Source organism: Numida meleagris, chromosome 9 (genome assembly GCF_002078875.1).
Source record: "Numida meleagris isolate 19003 breed g44 Domestic line chromosome 9, NumMel1.0, whole genome shotgun sequence".
NCBI lineage: Eukaryota > Metazoa > Chordata > Aves > Galliformes > Numididae > Numida > Numida meleagris.
In genome coordinates this window covers 7,403,857-7,418,329 of record NC_034417.1, presented here as the reverse complement: position 1 = coordinate 7,418,329, position 14,473 = coordinate 7,403,857, and the positions used below count along the sequence as shown (strand labels likewise).

General features: G+C 41.6%; 4 protein-coding genes across 8 annotated transcripts in view; 2 read left to right on the top strand and 2 right to left on the bottom strand.

Annotated features, from left to right (window-relative positions):
- The window catches only part of CCPG1 (cell cycle progression 1), a 19,637-nt gene extending 16,097 nt beyond the window's left edge, over positions 1-3,540 (bottom strand). For 2 of the 3 annotated variants that reach the window (XM_021407185.1, XM_021407187.1), the window contains exon 1: positions 3,387-3,540. The gene's annotated coding sequence lies outside the window, so the exon portion shown is untranslated. Of the gene's footprint in view, positions 1-2,570; positions 2,590-3,386 lie in introns of those variants that run through there. The other variant, XM_021407186.1, reaches the window with a different exon arrangement.
- The window catches only part of DNAAF4 (dynein axonemal assembly factor 4), a 19,202-nt gene extending 4,729 nt beyond the window's left edge, over positions 1-14,473 (bottom strand). The window contains exons 1-9 of one of the 3 annotated variants that reach the window (XM_021407189.1): positions 14,310-14,473; positions 13,662-13,809; positions 12,825-12,958; positions 11,323-11,563; positions 10,451-10,596; positions 9,783-9,892; positions 8,946-9,099; positions 7,985-8,090; positions 6,108-6,500 (exon numbers count right to left, since the gene is read on the bottom strand). In XM_021407189.1, the coding sequence (XP_021262864.1) occupies positions 6,391-6,500; positions 7,985-8,090; positions 8,946-9,099; positions 9,783-9,892; positions 10,451-10,596; positions 11,323-11,563; positions 12,825-12,958; positions 13,662-13,809; positions 14,310-14,432 (1,272 nt within the window). In that variant the 5' untranslated portion in view covers positions 14,433-14,473 and the 3' untranslated portion in view covers positions 6,108-6,390. Of the gene's footprint in view, positions 1-6,107; positions 6,501-6,694; positions 7,882-7,984; positions 8,091-8,945; positions 9,100-9,782; positions 9,893-10,450; positions 10,597-11,322; positions 11,564-12,824; positions 12,959-13,661; positions 13,810-14,309 lie in introns of those variants that run through there. The other 2 variants (XM_021407191.1, XR_002441775.1) reach the window with 2 other exon arrangements.
- Positions 2,687-3,814, top strand: LOC110403796 (basic proline-rich protein-like; the record flags this gene model as incomplete). The annotated part of the gene is made up of 1 exon (XM_021407500.1): positions 2,687-3,814. A coding segment is annotated over one exon (1,128 nt), but the record flags the coding sequence as incomplete, so codon positions are not given.
- On the top strand, positions 4,030-4,752 carry C9H15orf65 (chromosome 9 C15orf65 homolog). The gene is made up of 2 exons (XM_021406958.1): positions 4,030-4,078; positions 4,224-4,752. Exons 1-2 carry the CDS (start codon positions 4,030-4,032, stop codon positions 4,547-4,549), a joined length of 375 nt encoding a protein of 124 aa, XP_021262633.1. The 3' UTR covers positions 4,550-4,752.

The following is a 14,473-nucleotide window of genomic DNA, read 5'->3' as shown; positions in this document are numbered from 1 at the left end:
CCAGTATATTCAATATTGTTACACATTTAGACTACTTTCAGTTCTTAACAAACTGAAAGATTTCAAAAAAAATTTAATGCATCTCTTGTTCCTTAAAATAATAATTAAAAAAAAAACTCAACTGTTCAATAAAATCGGCCGTAGCAATATCACTGCAGGAAAAAAACAAAAGCTTCCCAAAGACAGTACAGGAAGCCTATAGCGTCTGTGCTACAGCAAAACAGCAGAGGAAATCATGGTTCAATAAAGAAGCTGGTATAAAATCTCATTCATATTGCTGACGGAGAATTCTGAGAACTTGATGCATCTGCTTTATTTCTCACACCTCAATGCTCTGGGTGAGAACACAGGAAACCAATCATTTCTGGAATTCCTCTCTGCTTTACCACCAACGCTACCCTCACTCCCAGCGTGTTTTTGCAGAAAATATAAACAAACAGAACACCTAAACACACCAGCGTGACTAGAAATGTGCATAGCAAAGTACAGAACTTCCAATTCCATTTAGGTTTCTCAAGAATACAGTCCATGTTTGTCTAGTACTTCCACACTATGGTAACTGTGCATTTTTTCTAAAATAACTCCTTTTTCCTCATCAACTCAGATGAATCTATCTGGGATTCCTCCAGGTGCACGGCAATGATGACAATCATGACCAGGCTATTAGGCAGAAGTATCAATCACCGTAGCTATCATACCCACGGAGAAATCCCATTTCCATTATGAAGCTCCAATCTAACTATAGTTGTCACTGCCCTTTGTATCTTTTCCCTCCTTCACTAGCACTTTTCCTGGAGTATCAGCTAGGGGACATCAGCCTTTACTTATTTATTTATTAAAATCAAACCAAACAGTGTTCTTCGATCAAAGTAAGGAATGGCAAAGACTGTGCTGCAGAGCTCCCACCACAGGCCAACACCTGCCTGCTGTCACTGACCTCCCCTGAATGTAAGCAGGTGCTCAGGAGCAGCGCTGCTCCGCGGGCTGCCAGCACCAGAACGTGCCATCCCCCAGAAACGCTGCTGCCTACGTTGCAAACACCGCTCGTCTCAGGTTATCTGTTAGGAATTCTCTTTGATATCAAAACATTCCCATTTCATTATTCTACATTTCAGCAAACACAGTGATCATAAGAACACCGACTTCACTGTCATTGAAAACAAAGCCTTTTGCTTATCCGCTGTATTTCAAGGCAAACATGGGACAGATCGTACTTGTGAGTCTGAGCCCTCCTGTGGATGAAATAAATGAAGGCTGCAGTTTCACCATACAGCAAATCCAGTCACACTGCATCTTAATGCTAAAGGAAAAGCACTGAAATTGCATAATGCAAATCCTTTCACAGACAAAAAATGCATTTCTGTAGATACAAGGGCATCTATAAATTTTGAAAGGGCAGTTTCTCGCAGCAGACTTGGTGCTGGACGCAGTCATATCCGTCCCCCTCTGGCCAACCAGGCAATTCAGCATGGCTCTGGCTTCAGCAACACAAATGCTACAATGTGCTGCCCCTCCTCCCAAATCAGGCTGACAGGTAACGGAGCGCTGCATGAAACCAATTCTAACAAATACAGGCTCCACGGAGCTATTAAACATCAGTCTACCCTCCCTAACCCACAGCTTCAGGTTCCCTCCATTAAGCAGCACGGGGGCTATCTCTGTAACCCAAAGATATTCAAAATCAAACAGGGACAGGCAGCCAAACAATCGTTATTTTGCACTACTTGCTGGCCTTGATGAACAGCCTTGAGTTCAGAGTTACTTATCTTGTACCCGGCCTGAATGTCCTACCAGTACTGGACAGCTAACTGCACACAGGTGATCAATCTCCAAAAAAAAAAAAAGTTCTCCTAGTATGGAACGGAATAGAATAAAAAAAGAATAATTACAAAGTAATTGAAGTTGATAAGTATAACCGTTATATTTATCAAAACAATGACAGACAACGTGGTTCTGATATTAGTTGATTACGTTCTGATAGACTGAAAGGCATCTCCAGGGTCGCCGTATTCTTACAAGCACAGAAGTAAAGCTTTTTAGAATTATTTAGTTCTAAAATAAAACAGCCTGCAAAGCTTTAATAAAAAAAAAATACCCAGGTACACTGCTCCTGAACTGCGATCAACAGTTAAGCTGCTTATTTCTGTGAAAGATTAATAAGACATACATAGTCATAACTAGATCTGAGCTCAGAGTCGTGCACTTCAGTTTATCCCAGGGACTGATGGCAACCTGAGCCCAACCCGCATTCTGTGTGCTGAAAAAACAGAGATCACTACGAGCCTGCATGTCCCCTACCAGCCCAAGGTACTGAGTCTCCCTGCACACAAGGTATTAGAAATAACGTAGCGGTGGGCAGGAACTCAACAGACCAAGCCCACAAACATGCTAACACATCCACAAGGCGCCGGTGGGTTCCGGTCCCACACCAGCAGGGACAGGGGGGATCCAAGAGTACAGCACACACATCCGTATGCCAGAGCCACTCAAAAATAACAAACTAAATAAAAGATGTCTTTATTGCCGCTGTTTTTTTCCAAAAGAAAGTTACAGTTCAAGTTCTTTCATACCTCAGCCTGAAGCGGGCAGATAATTCTAGGCCCAAACCGCCCCACACCTCCGGTGACATCTGCTTTTCTATGCCCGTCTGGAAGCCACAGAGGCGCGCTGCCCGGCGCCCTAACGAAGCGCGGGGCGGAAGCACGACGTTTACAAGCTGGCAGGCACCTGTCCTGCCGGTACAGCCCCGCACCCGGAGCACCACATCCTGTTTACCCACGGGAGCCGGACAGACGCCCGCAGCAGCAGAACACCCAGCCGGCACCCGCACAGCCCGCAGGGCCCCCGCCGCGCGAGGACGCGCCGGGCCGCAAGACCCGAGGTGCCGACGGAGGAACGGCGCGGAGCGGGGGCTCGTCACGGCCCGCCGCCCCAGCTCGTGCGGACGCTGCCGGTTCTCCCCGCAGCCGGAACGAGCCCGGCAGCGTCACCCCGCGCCGTGTGCCCGGGGGGCTCGTCCCCTCCCCGCGGCCCTCAGGAGCCCGTCCCGCCGGGCCGGGGCAGGTGCCGCCCGCCCGTCCCGCGGCGGGGGGATGATGAAAGAGCAGGAAGTTGGCACGCGGCGCTGCCCGACGCGGCGGGGCCCGGCCGGGGGCACGGCTCCCCCACGGCTCCACCCGGAGCGCCCCCTCAGCCGCCCCGCTCCTCCCCGCCCTCCCCTCGCCCGACCGACCCCCGAGCGGCCGCGGCGGCGCCGGCGCCCACGGGCTTCGCCCCTCCGAGCAGCCCCTCCGCGCCGGGGCCGGCTCCCCGCGGACGGCCGCAGAGCGGACCGCGCGCCGGAGCGGGCCGGAGCCGGCAGCCCCCGGGGCCGCCCCGCCGCCTACCTGAGCGCGGGGCCCGCCGCGGACGACGGAACGCCGGCGGGACCGCCGGTGACGCCGCCACAAAACAACACGGACCGCCCGGGCCGGCGCCTGCGCACGGCGGCGGCGCCCCGGGGCGCCCTGGAGAGCGTAGTCCGCGCCCCGCCGCGGCCCGGCGGCCCGACCGCCCCGCCAACTACAGCACCCGAAGCGCACCGCGCCGCGCCCGGCCCCGCCCCGCCGGCCCCCGCTGCTATGGCAACGCCGCGCCGCGCACCGCGGCCGCAGCGGGATCGCCGAGCCCGGCGCCGAGGCCGCGGAGCAGCCCGGCCTTTGCGGGGTCACCGCCGGAGCTCCGGGCAAAGAGACAGCGCTCCTGGGCGAGCGCGGCGCGCTACGGGCACGGAACGCTCGTACTGGGAAAGGGAGCGGGCAGGAGCTCCGCTTAGGGAGCGTGTAACACTCCTTTGATAGAGCGAAGAGTGAAAACCAAAACGAACAACCACAACGCCTTACTCTTACACGTATTTTCTTATTACCCTTACTGTTGCTGTCCCACGTTAAGGAATGTATGTTGAAAAGCCTATCGCTAATGCAGAAATTAATGCAAATTCAAGTTTTGTTACTACATCATCAACACGAGTTCATCTCTCCCTGCCCCCAGATGACTAAAGGTCAGAAGCCAGAGGCGTGCAGCTCCCTACTGCCCCCGGGTACTTCACTACCTGCCTTGCACAACGTTTGCTCTGACCACAGACATGAACAAACGTGAAATGTTCTGCCCTGGTATGTGAAGACTGAGAGAAACCTGCTTCTTTAGCAGGGCAAGAGGATTTCAGCTGAGAAGATGCCTCTGAGTCCCAACACCAAGAAAAAAAACATTTCCTCATCCTCCTCCCTGCACAAATCCTGGCAATCCCATGTTCTCCTGCATGCTGGAGCTCAGCACGCTCCTGACCAGCAGTTCTTTGGCAAAGCCTCAGGTTTCGCTGTTTAAAACAACCTCAAGCGAATACAGCGCTATAGCACCTACTGCAGAGATGCTGCCCTATACATACATACCGTCCCATGGATCAAACATTTTCAGAACACTCACTCATTGGTCACCTCAAGACAGTTATTTAAATACCACCATTGACAGAAGTAGGGCTCATGACTACCCCAACTTGCAGCATACTCTGTAGAAACGAGTCTGCTTTCTCACAGACCAGACACTTTTAGAACTCCGACTTTGTTGTTTCAGTTGTTCTGGGAATAAGTGCCAATATTTCAGTTACTTCGTTTTACTGCTACAAGTAAAAGGTACCCAAAAGGATGTAGCACATTGATGACGCACTTCTCTGAATCACACCTAAACTGTAAAAATAAAACTTCTGAAACGTATCATGTATGTGTAAACTCAAAGCTGTAGAAAGAGTCAAGAGCAGGAGTCATTTCCCGGAAGGGTTATGTTTTAATTATTTTCTGATTTTAAAACTCTGCACTGCTACATCTCAGGACACTAAACATCAGCCTGGTGGTATGCACACCGCAAGCTCAGGTGTTGAAATCAGAAGTCTGATACCATTTTCTCCCCATGCAGTCAAATGAGACAGGCTGGTGTCATCTGTACCACCAGACACATTGGATTCTGCAGTCTCTAGCGAGGGCACTGTGTCTAATTCACAGCAGTATAAAAAGGTGCCTGTCTGCATCAGAAACAGCCTTTAGTGCCTATAGCAAATCACTACAATACAAAGAGCTTATATGGATGTACACAGGTTATTCTAACAGACTCCAAAACCAAAACAGAGAATTAGGGACTTAAAACCAATACCTGCTTCTTTCATTTTCCTCTTCTCAATGGTGACTCCTTATCTTAATCCCTGCTTCATCTCAGTAATTACATGAAAGGAAACTACCATATTTCAGCAAGTATAGTATTACACTTAATTGAGGCACTGCCCTCCTTTCAACTGCCATAAACGAAGCATTCACACCTCTCTCCACTGCAATACAGGACGTATCTGTAGATAAGACAGCAGCTACTCCCCGCATTCCTGACTCAGCTCAGCACAACTCTCAAGGCTCTAGGCCAAGCAACTGGAAGCAACACCTGCCACCCTCTCCTTGTTTCAACAGCATAAAAATTGCACAGAACAACATATCTATGTATGTATTTATATATTCTTTCCCAATACCTTGTTTGGTCAGCCCAAACAAATGATACAGAACAGTCTGCAAATATTCAATGTACACAGCTGTTTAAAAGAATATTCTACACTACATAAAATCTACCTCATGATTTCAGGTGGAAGTTATCCAAACTGAGTGCATGAATTAGAATGTATGAATTCACTGTCTTAGTTTCAGATATACCAAGCTCTACAACCACAAAGAAAAGAGGAAACCATATAAAAAAAAAAAAAGAGCCTTCAGACTGCAGCAGGAATGACGAGTGCTCAACAGGCACAAAAATTCAGACTACTTAATTTTACAGCACCCACGTTAGAATTATTTAAAAAAATTAATATTTCCTATCTCAAATCCATATAAAACTTATGAAATTACTAAACTTATATTTCACATAGACTTCCTAGCAGATCCTTCCACTAGCATCTGAGCACAGACAACTGTTTTGTCTTTGGTGGAGAACAGGAAGAGAAGTTCAGTGCTGACTATAGAGAGCTACTGAAGTTGTTTGAAAACTCACTGTCTAGATTCAGCACACACTTCCAGACAAATAATTTATTTGGTTCTAAGTAACAAGTACAAAAGGTATGTTTTATTCTTTAGCCTAACTGATATGTCACAGAAAGAAAAACTTGACAACCTCGTATCAAAATGATATACAGTATATCTTATCGTATTTGTTATAGTACTATATTTGCCAAAAATAACAATTCATACATCCAATATTTTATAAATTCAGTAGGTATTCCAAGAAAAACAAAAAAGTCTAGTTAACAACATACTGAAGGGAACATGAACTAAGGCTCCTTCTGATGCCCTCAAAAGGCACCCCCTGCAAAAAGCTTTTTTATTTTTAAGAATTTTGCACTGTTCCTTGAATTGTGTGTCGAATCTTCTCTGCATCTTTTTCTATAGTTTTATTTTTAGGATCAATCTTGAGAGCTGCTTCATAATCCTGGAGACCTAACAGTGATACATCAATAAGAGCATCAATCATTTATGCAAGAATCTTTTCCTCTTTAACAACTAACTGGAAATAAATGTTCCCTAGCTGACTGCATAAAGTATTGCTTTTGAAATTTGCTACTGAGCAAAATGAATCAGAACAACGATAGGATTAACTGCTGTCAGTAAATTAAAAGTATACCTTATTCCTATTATTTTAAAAAGTATTTTAATGGAAACATCACTACTATACAAACACTTTCAGATCTTGAAACACAAAAAGAGATGCACTTCATTCACATGTACGTGCCTATACACACACACAGAGGTCAACTAACTTTGGCCTAACGACTTTTCACAGAACAGGGTTTCTACCTGCACACTATCTTACAATTGCTCTAAGTGTGCCATTCAGTTAATAAATACACAGACAAGCATAACAACCTAATCAAATGGCTTCTATCAGACTAAATTATAACATAGGCATACTGGGTAAAGGAGTTATGGATGAGGGGAGTGTTCAAGAGTGCTCTGCAGAAGATAGAAAAAATTGACTGATGGAATGAAAGTACATGAAAACAAGAAAAAAAGACACGAGCTGTGAATGAGATAGCTTAATAATATGAGAAAAGGAAGGAAGGAAATAAGTAGGCTTTTTTTTTTTAATAAGGTTTTCAAGTGCAAGTGAAATTGTAAGGAAGTGACAAAGAGATTCATAGGTGGGCAAAGCTCTACATTTACATTTTGAACATTCTTCACTTCCTATTATCATCTTTCCCTTTTAACTTTGCATTACAAAGCCCAGGGACACAGCATTCAGATATCTGTATAAAGATTACACATGATAAACATCTTCTTGGTCAATATGGATTTCATATACAGTTTTATGAAGACACGTTACTACAAAGTTCACAAGCAAATATTTTAGGTTATTTTAAGTTAAAGTGTTCTATAGTTGCTAATGATATAATCTCAATATCAATATAATGTTATTTCATGAACAGCTGAACTACTGCAACCTAGTTTCGTATCAGTTTGCCTCTCACATTTGAATGCTTCCCAAATCAAAAACCTCACCTCTGACCTCTCATTTCACTCCACACTAATACCCTCCTTGGCCAGCAGCTTGCTACAGTCAAGGGTTGGCCACAATGCACAGAAAGACTGACTACACAACAGACCAAAGGGAGGATGATACACAACTCACTAAAGCCTTTTCTTCAATAAAGAAACTAATGTGCACTCCTTAAATTAGAAGTATAATCAATTTTCCGACAACTTAAGATTCAAAAAAATCAAGTGGAATTGCAATTAGCCAGTAATTTAAAAAATTAAAAATTACGTGTCACAAAGGTTCATAACTAAAAGAGACATGTACAGGCTTCCTTTAATGTTCTTCCTGAAAAAAAAATAAAGGTATGAGCAGTCTCACTGAGCTAAACTAATTACTCAGTTGTCAGAATGGATCCATGTGCATGTGTTCACAAAGATCAAGGTCTTACCTTCAGCGTATAATTCCAGCTGGCAAAAGGCTGTGCCACGTCTCACATATGCTTTTACTCGAGCATTCTCATTATCAGGAACAGGTGGTGTTAGCAATTCTAGAGCCTTCACAAATGAAAATGCCAAAAACAGTTAGAAGTAGATTTTTCCATCATTTTGTTGGCGTTTTTTTGTTTGTTCATTTGGGGTGGGTTTTTTTTGTTTTGTTTTTTTAATTTACACATAATCCTTTCACTTCATAAACAACAATTGAAATGTAACTATATAGCCTACTATAACTCACTAGGATTTCTATCAGTCATCCCACAGTTTGATAAATACAGTATCATTGCCATGGTTAAAAAATCACACACACTGTGATACATGTTTATTCAGTCAAATAACCTATTCTATTTTCCTAGGTGATACTGCCTCAAAAGAAGTACCACATGTGTTCTAGCACTAGTTATGCTGAAATAAAAGAAAAAGTTATAAGCTTCAAGACTTATTAGTTCAGAAGATAATAATTCTGGGATAACTTTCTCCAAGTTTTTCAAGTATTATTTGAGATCTCTCCCTTCTCATCGCACACATACACACACAAAAAGGTGCTAGCTAATACACAGCGATGATGCTACAGCCCCTACTGAAAAATGGTATTTTTAAGGTGTCTTCCTCACCACTACTGCCACCTCTTCTTTCTTCCCACCAAATGAAGAACATCACAACATAACAAAACAGGTATTCGTGCATATTCAGTACTTTTTGTGCTCCAAGTTGGTGGTTTTTTTTTCCCTTGAGTACAAATATTCCCATATTTTACCATCTTACCAAGTCAACTGGCTTCATTATATCAATTCTGAATTTGAAAATTGTGAATTGCACTACTGATTTTTTTTCACAGATCTGCCTGAAACTGAAGTATTGCAACAAATCACAGCTGTATACAAGACAATAGTCCGATAATCTATACATGTATACCTTAGAGGAATCTTCAATGGCTTTGTGTAAATTTCTCAGTTTAAGATGGCAAGCAGCACGATTCAAATACAGCAGCGGAAGCTTATTGTTTAGCCGGACTGCAAGGTTATACGCGTTTACAGCTGCAAGATAGTTTCCTGTTGCAAACATTTTGCTAAGTATAAAGCAAGAAGCAAAACATGATTTGAACACAGTGATGCATCATGAAACAAATATCTACTTATTGATAGGAATTAATTCAGCAAAAATTAAGGACTTAGCAGATTTCATTGGTCATTGGTAACCTTTTCTGAGAACTTAATGCTCAGAATATAGCATATTGACTATTTTTTGCAAAGTCATGTGTCTGTGCTTAAAAGCAGTACAGATCAGTAAAAAGTGGACGCATCTTTGCAGCCACGTGACCAATTTTAAACGTGATGCATCAGATTATGATTACCTAATCAAAACTTCCTGTATAGCACAGCTATATAAAGGTACCAATAGTTTTTATCAAACTCCTAAATTGTTTTAGATAGGTATTTAACTTCTGAATAAGTACAAGTGACAGGAGACCACCTAGGTATAATATTCCACTAATTGAACTGTCTTCAGTATGAAAATGTGCTGTATTTGTTCATGATTTTGTTCATCATTAGCTTCAGCAATTCCATCTCATGACTTTCTATGACATTAAAACCTCTTTAAGCTATCAATAAACGCTTTACTGTGTAGAGATTCCTCATCTGTATTTAGAATAAATAGAAAATATCACAATTATACATAATTAAACATAAGACTCACACAATGTAACTAATATTTCAATTTTAAAAAATCTTCATATGGAATCTAACTTACTTTCCCTTGTCCTTTAACCAGTCTGGATTCTTCTCCTCTTCTTTCAAATCTTCCAGCTCAGATAAATCAGCACTTATTGTCCTTCGAGCTTCTGCTTGTTTTTGTAGCCACTTCAAATATACAATTTGCAAGTAATGTTTTTGAAAGAAAAATTAAATCTTGTTCTTATCTGCTCACTCAGTCCTACCAAAAGAATTCTATTTGCCTCATATTTTGGAAAGAGATAAATATTTAATAACGTGAGACAGGAACAATTTCCTATTTCCCCAAATATTTCATTGCTGTGTGAGAAGTAAGGTTACTGCATTATTAATACCTATTCAATAAAGCTCAAGAGAGCTTTATTGTGAGCAGTAATCTTTAGTGAGCTCCTTTTTAAGGCAGAACTCAATGAGTCTTAAATATAAGAGTAAAGAAACTTCTAACCTTGTACTTCATGGAATTCAATATTGCAAATTTTTCTTTAATAAATAACATTTTTCTTTTCTTTTTTATCTGCACAATGCTTGGTGAGGAAGTATTTTTTTAAATCTTTTGATAAGACTGTATTCCTTGGAAGCGTAAGAACAGTCCACGGGTAACATTTTTGCCAACTTCCTGAACAAAGAGTAAATAGTTTGCCATCCTGGAAGATAAGAGAAGCACCGCACAAAAAGAACAATCCCTACCTCTTCCTCTTCTGCTACGCGAGATTCTCGTAGAGCTGTAGGAAAAACTCGTGATGTGAAGTTGATTTTAATAGTACCACCAGATCGAGGAGCTGGTAACTGCTCTTCCTTTAAATTCTCTGAAAACATACTATAGGAACCATGACCTACAAAGAGAATTAGAGTACTAGAATTGAAAAGTGAAGGAAAAGAGATTATTCTTCTGTTTTTCTACCAAATTCCATAGTAAACTTAATCTAGAAATTCTGGTTATTAGAAATAAACCTCCAGGAAGGTTTGGACTTACTCTTTTGAAGGAAAGTTTCAAACAGCATTTGCTCTTGCTGCAAAGCATGCAAACTGTTACTGACGACATAATCTGTCAGAAATGAACTTAAAATCTTCTCAAAGACTCTTTCACCGACATGGCTCTCTAGTGGGGCAAGCTCAAGACCTAAAACTAATCTTACCAAACAATACAAACAAAACCAAAAAGAACAAGTTTTTGTTGGTTTAGTTCCTTATTGGCTCTCTGTAGGGCCAAGGCATGGGAGAGTGAAACGAGACTGCTTATCTCTATGAAAAATGTCAGTCAGACGCTTCAGTGGTAACATGAACTCCACCCTCAAAGTTTGCATTAGACTCTTAGAAAGACTTTCTGTCCAATTTTGCTAAAGTCTACAACAAAACTTGGCTTGTGTTTCCAAAGACTTAAATGAGAGCTAAGAACTCACATGCTTTAGCTCAATGAGTTGCAAGAAAATAAAGACACAAAAGTAACTGCAAACTAAAAGAGTTCCGTACAGTAGAGATAAACAATGAACCAGGAACATGTAGGACTAAAGTTATATCCACATTCTGCAGAATGTTAAAATACATCTCAATAACACAACCTTTTGTAGGGTTGAGTCTGGTCTTAGAAATTTCTTCATTAGGAATTCTAGTTTTGTTTATTTTTTCCTTTTTCTTCTCCTTTAGTTGCTCTACTTCTTCATGTAGTACCCCTTCTTTTTGTACCCTCTTTTGTTTCTCAACATCTTTTTGCTGACTTCTCCATAACTCCAACTCCTTAGTGACTTTCTGCCGCTCCTGTTCTTTCAGATCTTCAATTCTTTTTCTTTCTGCTTCTTCTAGCTGTGTGAATGATAAAACTATGAGATATGTAACATTCGATAATAAGATGACTAAATAAAAGGTATCATTGTTTTTATCAGTTTCATATCCCAAGCACATCATCATCACTAACAAGAGCCCACAGGCAAAGTTACAAAAAATGCTTAAAAATAACTGTGAGAGTAATCGTGATTAGCAGTAAACTGTGATTAGCTTTTAAAACTCTTATATTTTAACTATTTTACTACCACAACAGAGGTATGATCCAATTTTGCCTGTACTTTAAAGAATGAAAAATGTACTCCACAAATAAATGCTTGACAGGCTTCCCTTTTGTCTTCAAAGTTCATTTTGGTTAAACACTCAAAATGTGCTGGACGCATATCACCCTTAAGCTGAAAAAAAATACTTTTTTTTTTTTTTTTTAAATCTGTTTGGACTGCTGTATTATACTTGATGTTAAAGCTCTGTCTGCCTTTGATGATGATTGCTAGAGAGCTAGGAAGTGCCTTCCAATGTGGCCCTAACTACCAGTGATTCTGGAAAATGACACCTCAGTGTTCATAAACAAGTTCTGCCTCAAAACCTTAGCCATTTTTCAACCCTGGATCTCTCAAATAAATGGAAATGTAGAAGATAGAGCTACATTTTAACACATTATTTCTATTTCTTCTCTCAGATTAGTACATACTTGGAATAGCTATAGCCTTGCTGCTACGAAGGCTACTAACTGCAATTTATTTTGGGCAAAACAGCATGTGCAATCTTAAAAGGTCACTGTATACCTTTAAAAGTTTCTTTAAAAGCAAATTAAAAAAAAAAAAAAGTGTCTTGAAAATACACATAAAGTACAGAATGACCAAAAAAACACCAAACCAAATAACAATGGTAATAAATAGCTGATATAAAACACAACAGAGACTGAATAAGATTTCTAAAATATCAATATTTTTGTCAACAACAAATGGCCACATACTTGTGCTATTTGCAGAGGCCACAAAAGATTAACATTTTGCAACATAATTAGTCTCCTTTTAAGTCACAAAAAACTGAACTCACAAAAAAAAAAAAAACTTTCTTCAGAATTACTAATGGAAAATGACAACGTCTAAGTATTTTTATAGCAATTTCATAACTGGTAAGACATACGTTTTAAGAACATACAAGATTCTCCACCACTAAAATAAAAATGAGTACTTCTTGTACATTTAACCAAGTAGCTCCCAGATTAGTTGGCCATTGGTTACATCCACGTGTCTTGTAGAGTTCCTTCTACATTTACCTTCATTGTAGCCTCCAAAGCATACTTTTTATGTTCCTGTTTTGTAACTTTTTTTGCTTCTGTCTCCTCTTTTGCCTTTTCATGTGCTTTTAGAACAGCATTCTCTCTTAGATGTTGCAGTTCCTCCTTGTTAACTTAAATAAACAAAAACTGTTTACTAATTTAGGCCTGAAGTTCTACTGTGACATACCACATTCATAAAAACAAGATCCTTCTTTTCTACTTTGTCTAAGAAAATGCAACATTTCCAACTCCACGAAGCAGTTTTTATCAAGCCCATCTCTAAATATGAAAATCAAAGACTCGCAAACACACAGCGTTAGTTTTATAAGAAACACTCCCTGTTTTGTGTTCAGTAGAACCACTACATTCTTTGTCTGTTCCACTGCACTTTCTATTTTAACAATAAACAAGGTTTAATTTAGCAGATGTCTAGCTGCAGAAGTTCCACATTTTTAATTATGATTTGTAAAGTTACAGCAGAGAACTCTTTATCCCCTCAAAACTGGCTTTTCTAGTAATTTCTCTCTTTTCAGTACCAGCACTTCAACCCCAGCAGTAGGTCAATGTGAAAGTAGTAACACCACAAATATCATCTACAGTTTCCTATGAACGAGTGGGAGGTGACTCAGAAAAAAGGAGGTATAAGGTCCCCAGCTGACACCACATTGTTCAGTGACAGATGAGAATTCATGCACTTTCTGAAGCCACAAAGGTAAAGGTAATATTTCTCTATATCAAATAATACAATTAAAAAAGCAGCAAAGCTATTGAAAAGATTTTCCACACAGCTTGGGTTCTTTATATGCAATCTGTTTTTCCCAACAGAGAACTTACCATTTGCTACAGTGAGGGACTCCCACATGGCCACTTCTTTTTTATACAAAGTGAAGAAAACGATTCCATTGCCAATCTTTGCTGTGCTATTTGTCTCATCAATAGGAGCATATAAAATGGCTTCGAATAAAAAGGGAGGGATGCTTACCTATAAAAATACAATTACCAAACATGTACTAATAACCGAATTCTCAATTCATTCTCAGGTGTTCCAAATACTCGATGCAAGCACACAGCAAACCTCAGGCAACAAGTGCTGCTGAGCAAGCTGATTTGCTCAGCATGCCGTACAGAGGTTCTACAACCATTAGACCAGATAAGAGTCACACAGTCAGCACCCAAACAGAAACAGCAGACCACGAGTTTACAATTACAAGTGATGGTATAAGCAGAAGCTTACAGAAAAGGCAGCCAGCACCCACCGAGCAGGGAAGGTGTTGGCATTATTAGTAGGAACGGTGACAGGGCAGCCTAGGGGGATAGGTACACAGCCCGCTGTGCGCGCAAAGGGAGATCAGACGCTACAGTTGGTAAAAGACCGCAAAATGGGCAGCGCTGCCACGGTGCCGCCGAGCGTGTGCTTTGTAACGGAGCAACGCCGAGCCGCAGCCAAGCGGGCACGACGGCCCTCAGCGCCCCGCTGCCCACCTTCAGGTACCGCTCGGTGCAGAAGATGTTGGCGGCGGTGACTCGCAGGCCGCGCACGGGCAGCGAGAGGTACACGGCGGAGCCGCTCTGCCGCCAGCTGTACTCCCGCAGCCACAGCGGCATGGCGCCGGGCGTTGCTAGGGAAGGCCGAGCGCTTCCGGGGC

Coding starts and splice junctions, on each gene's coding strand:
- C9H15orf65 (XM_021406958.1), top strand. CDS start 4,030: ATGACTAAAGGTCAGAAGCCAGAGGCGTGCAGCTCCCTACTGCCCCCG. Junction 4,079..4,223: donor CAGCTCCCTACTGCCCCCGG/GTACTTCACTAC, acceptor GATGCCTCTGAG/TCCCAACACCAAGAAAAAAA.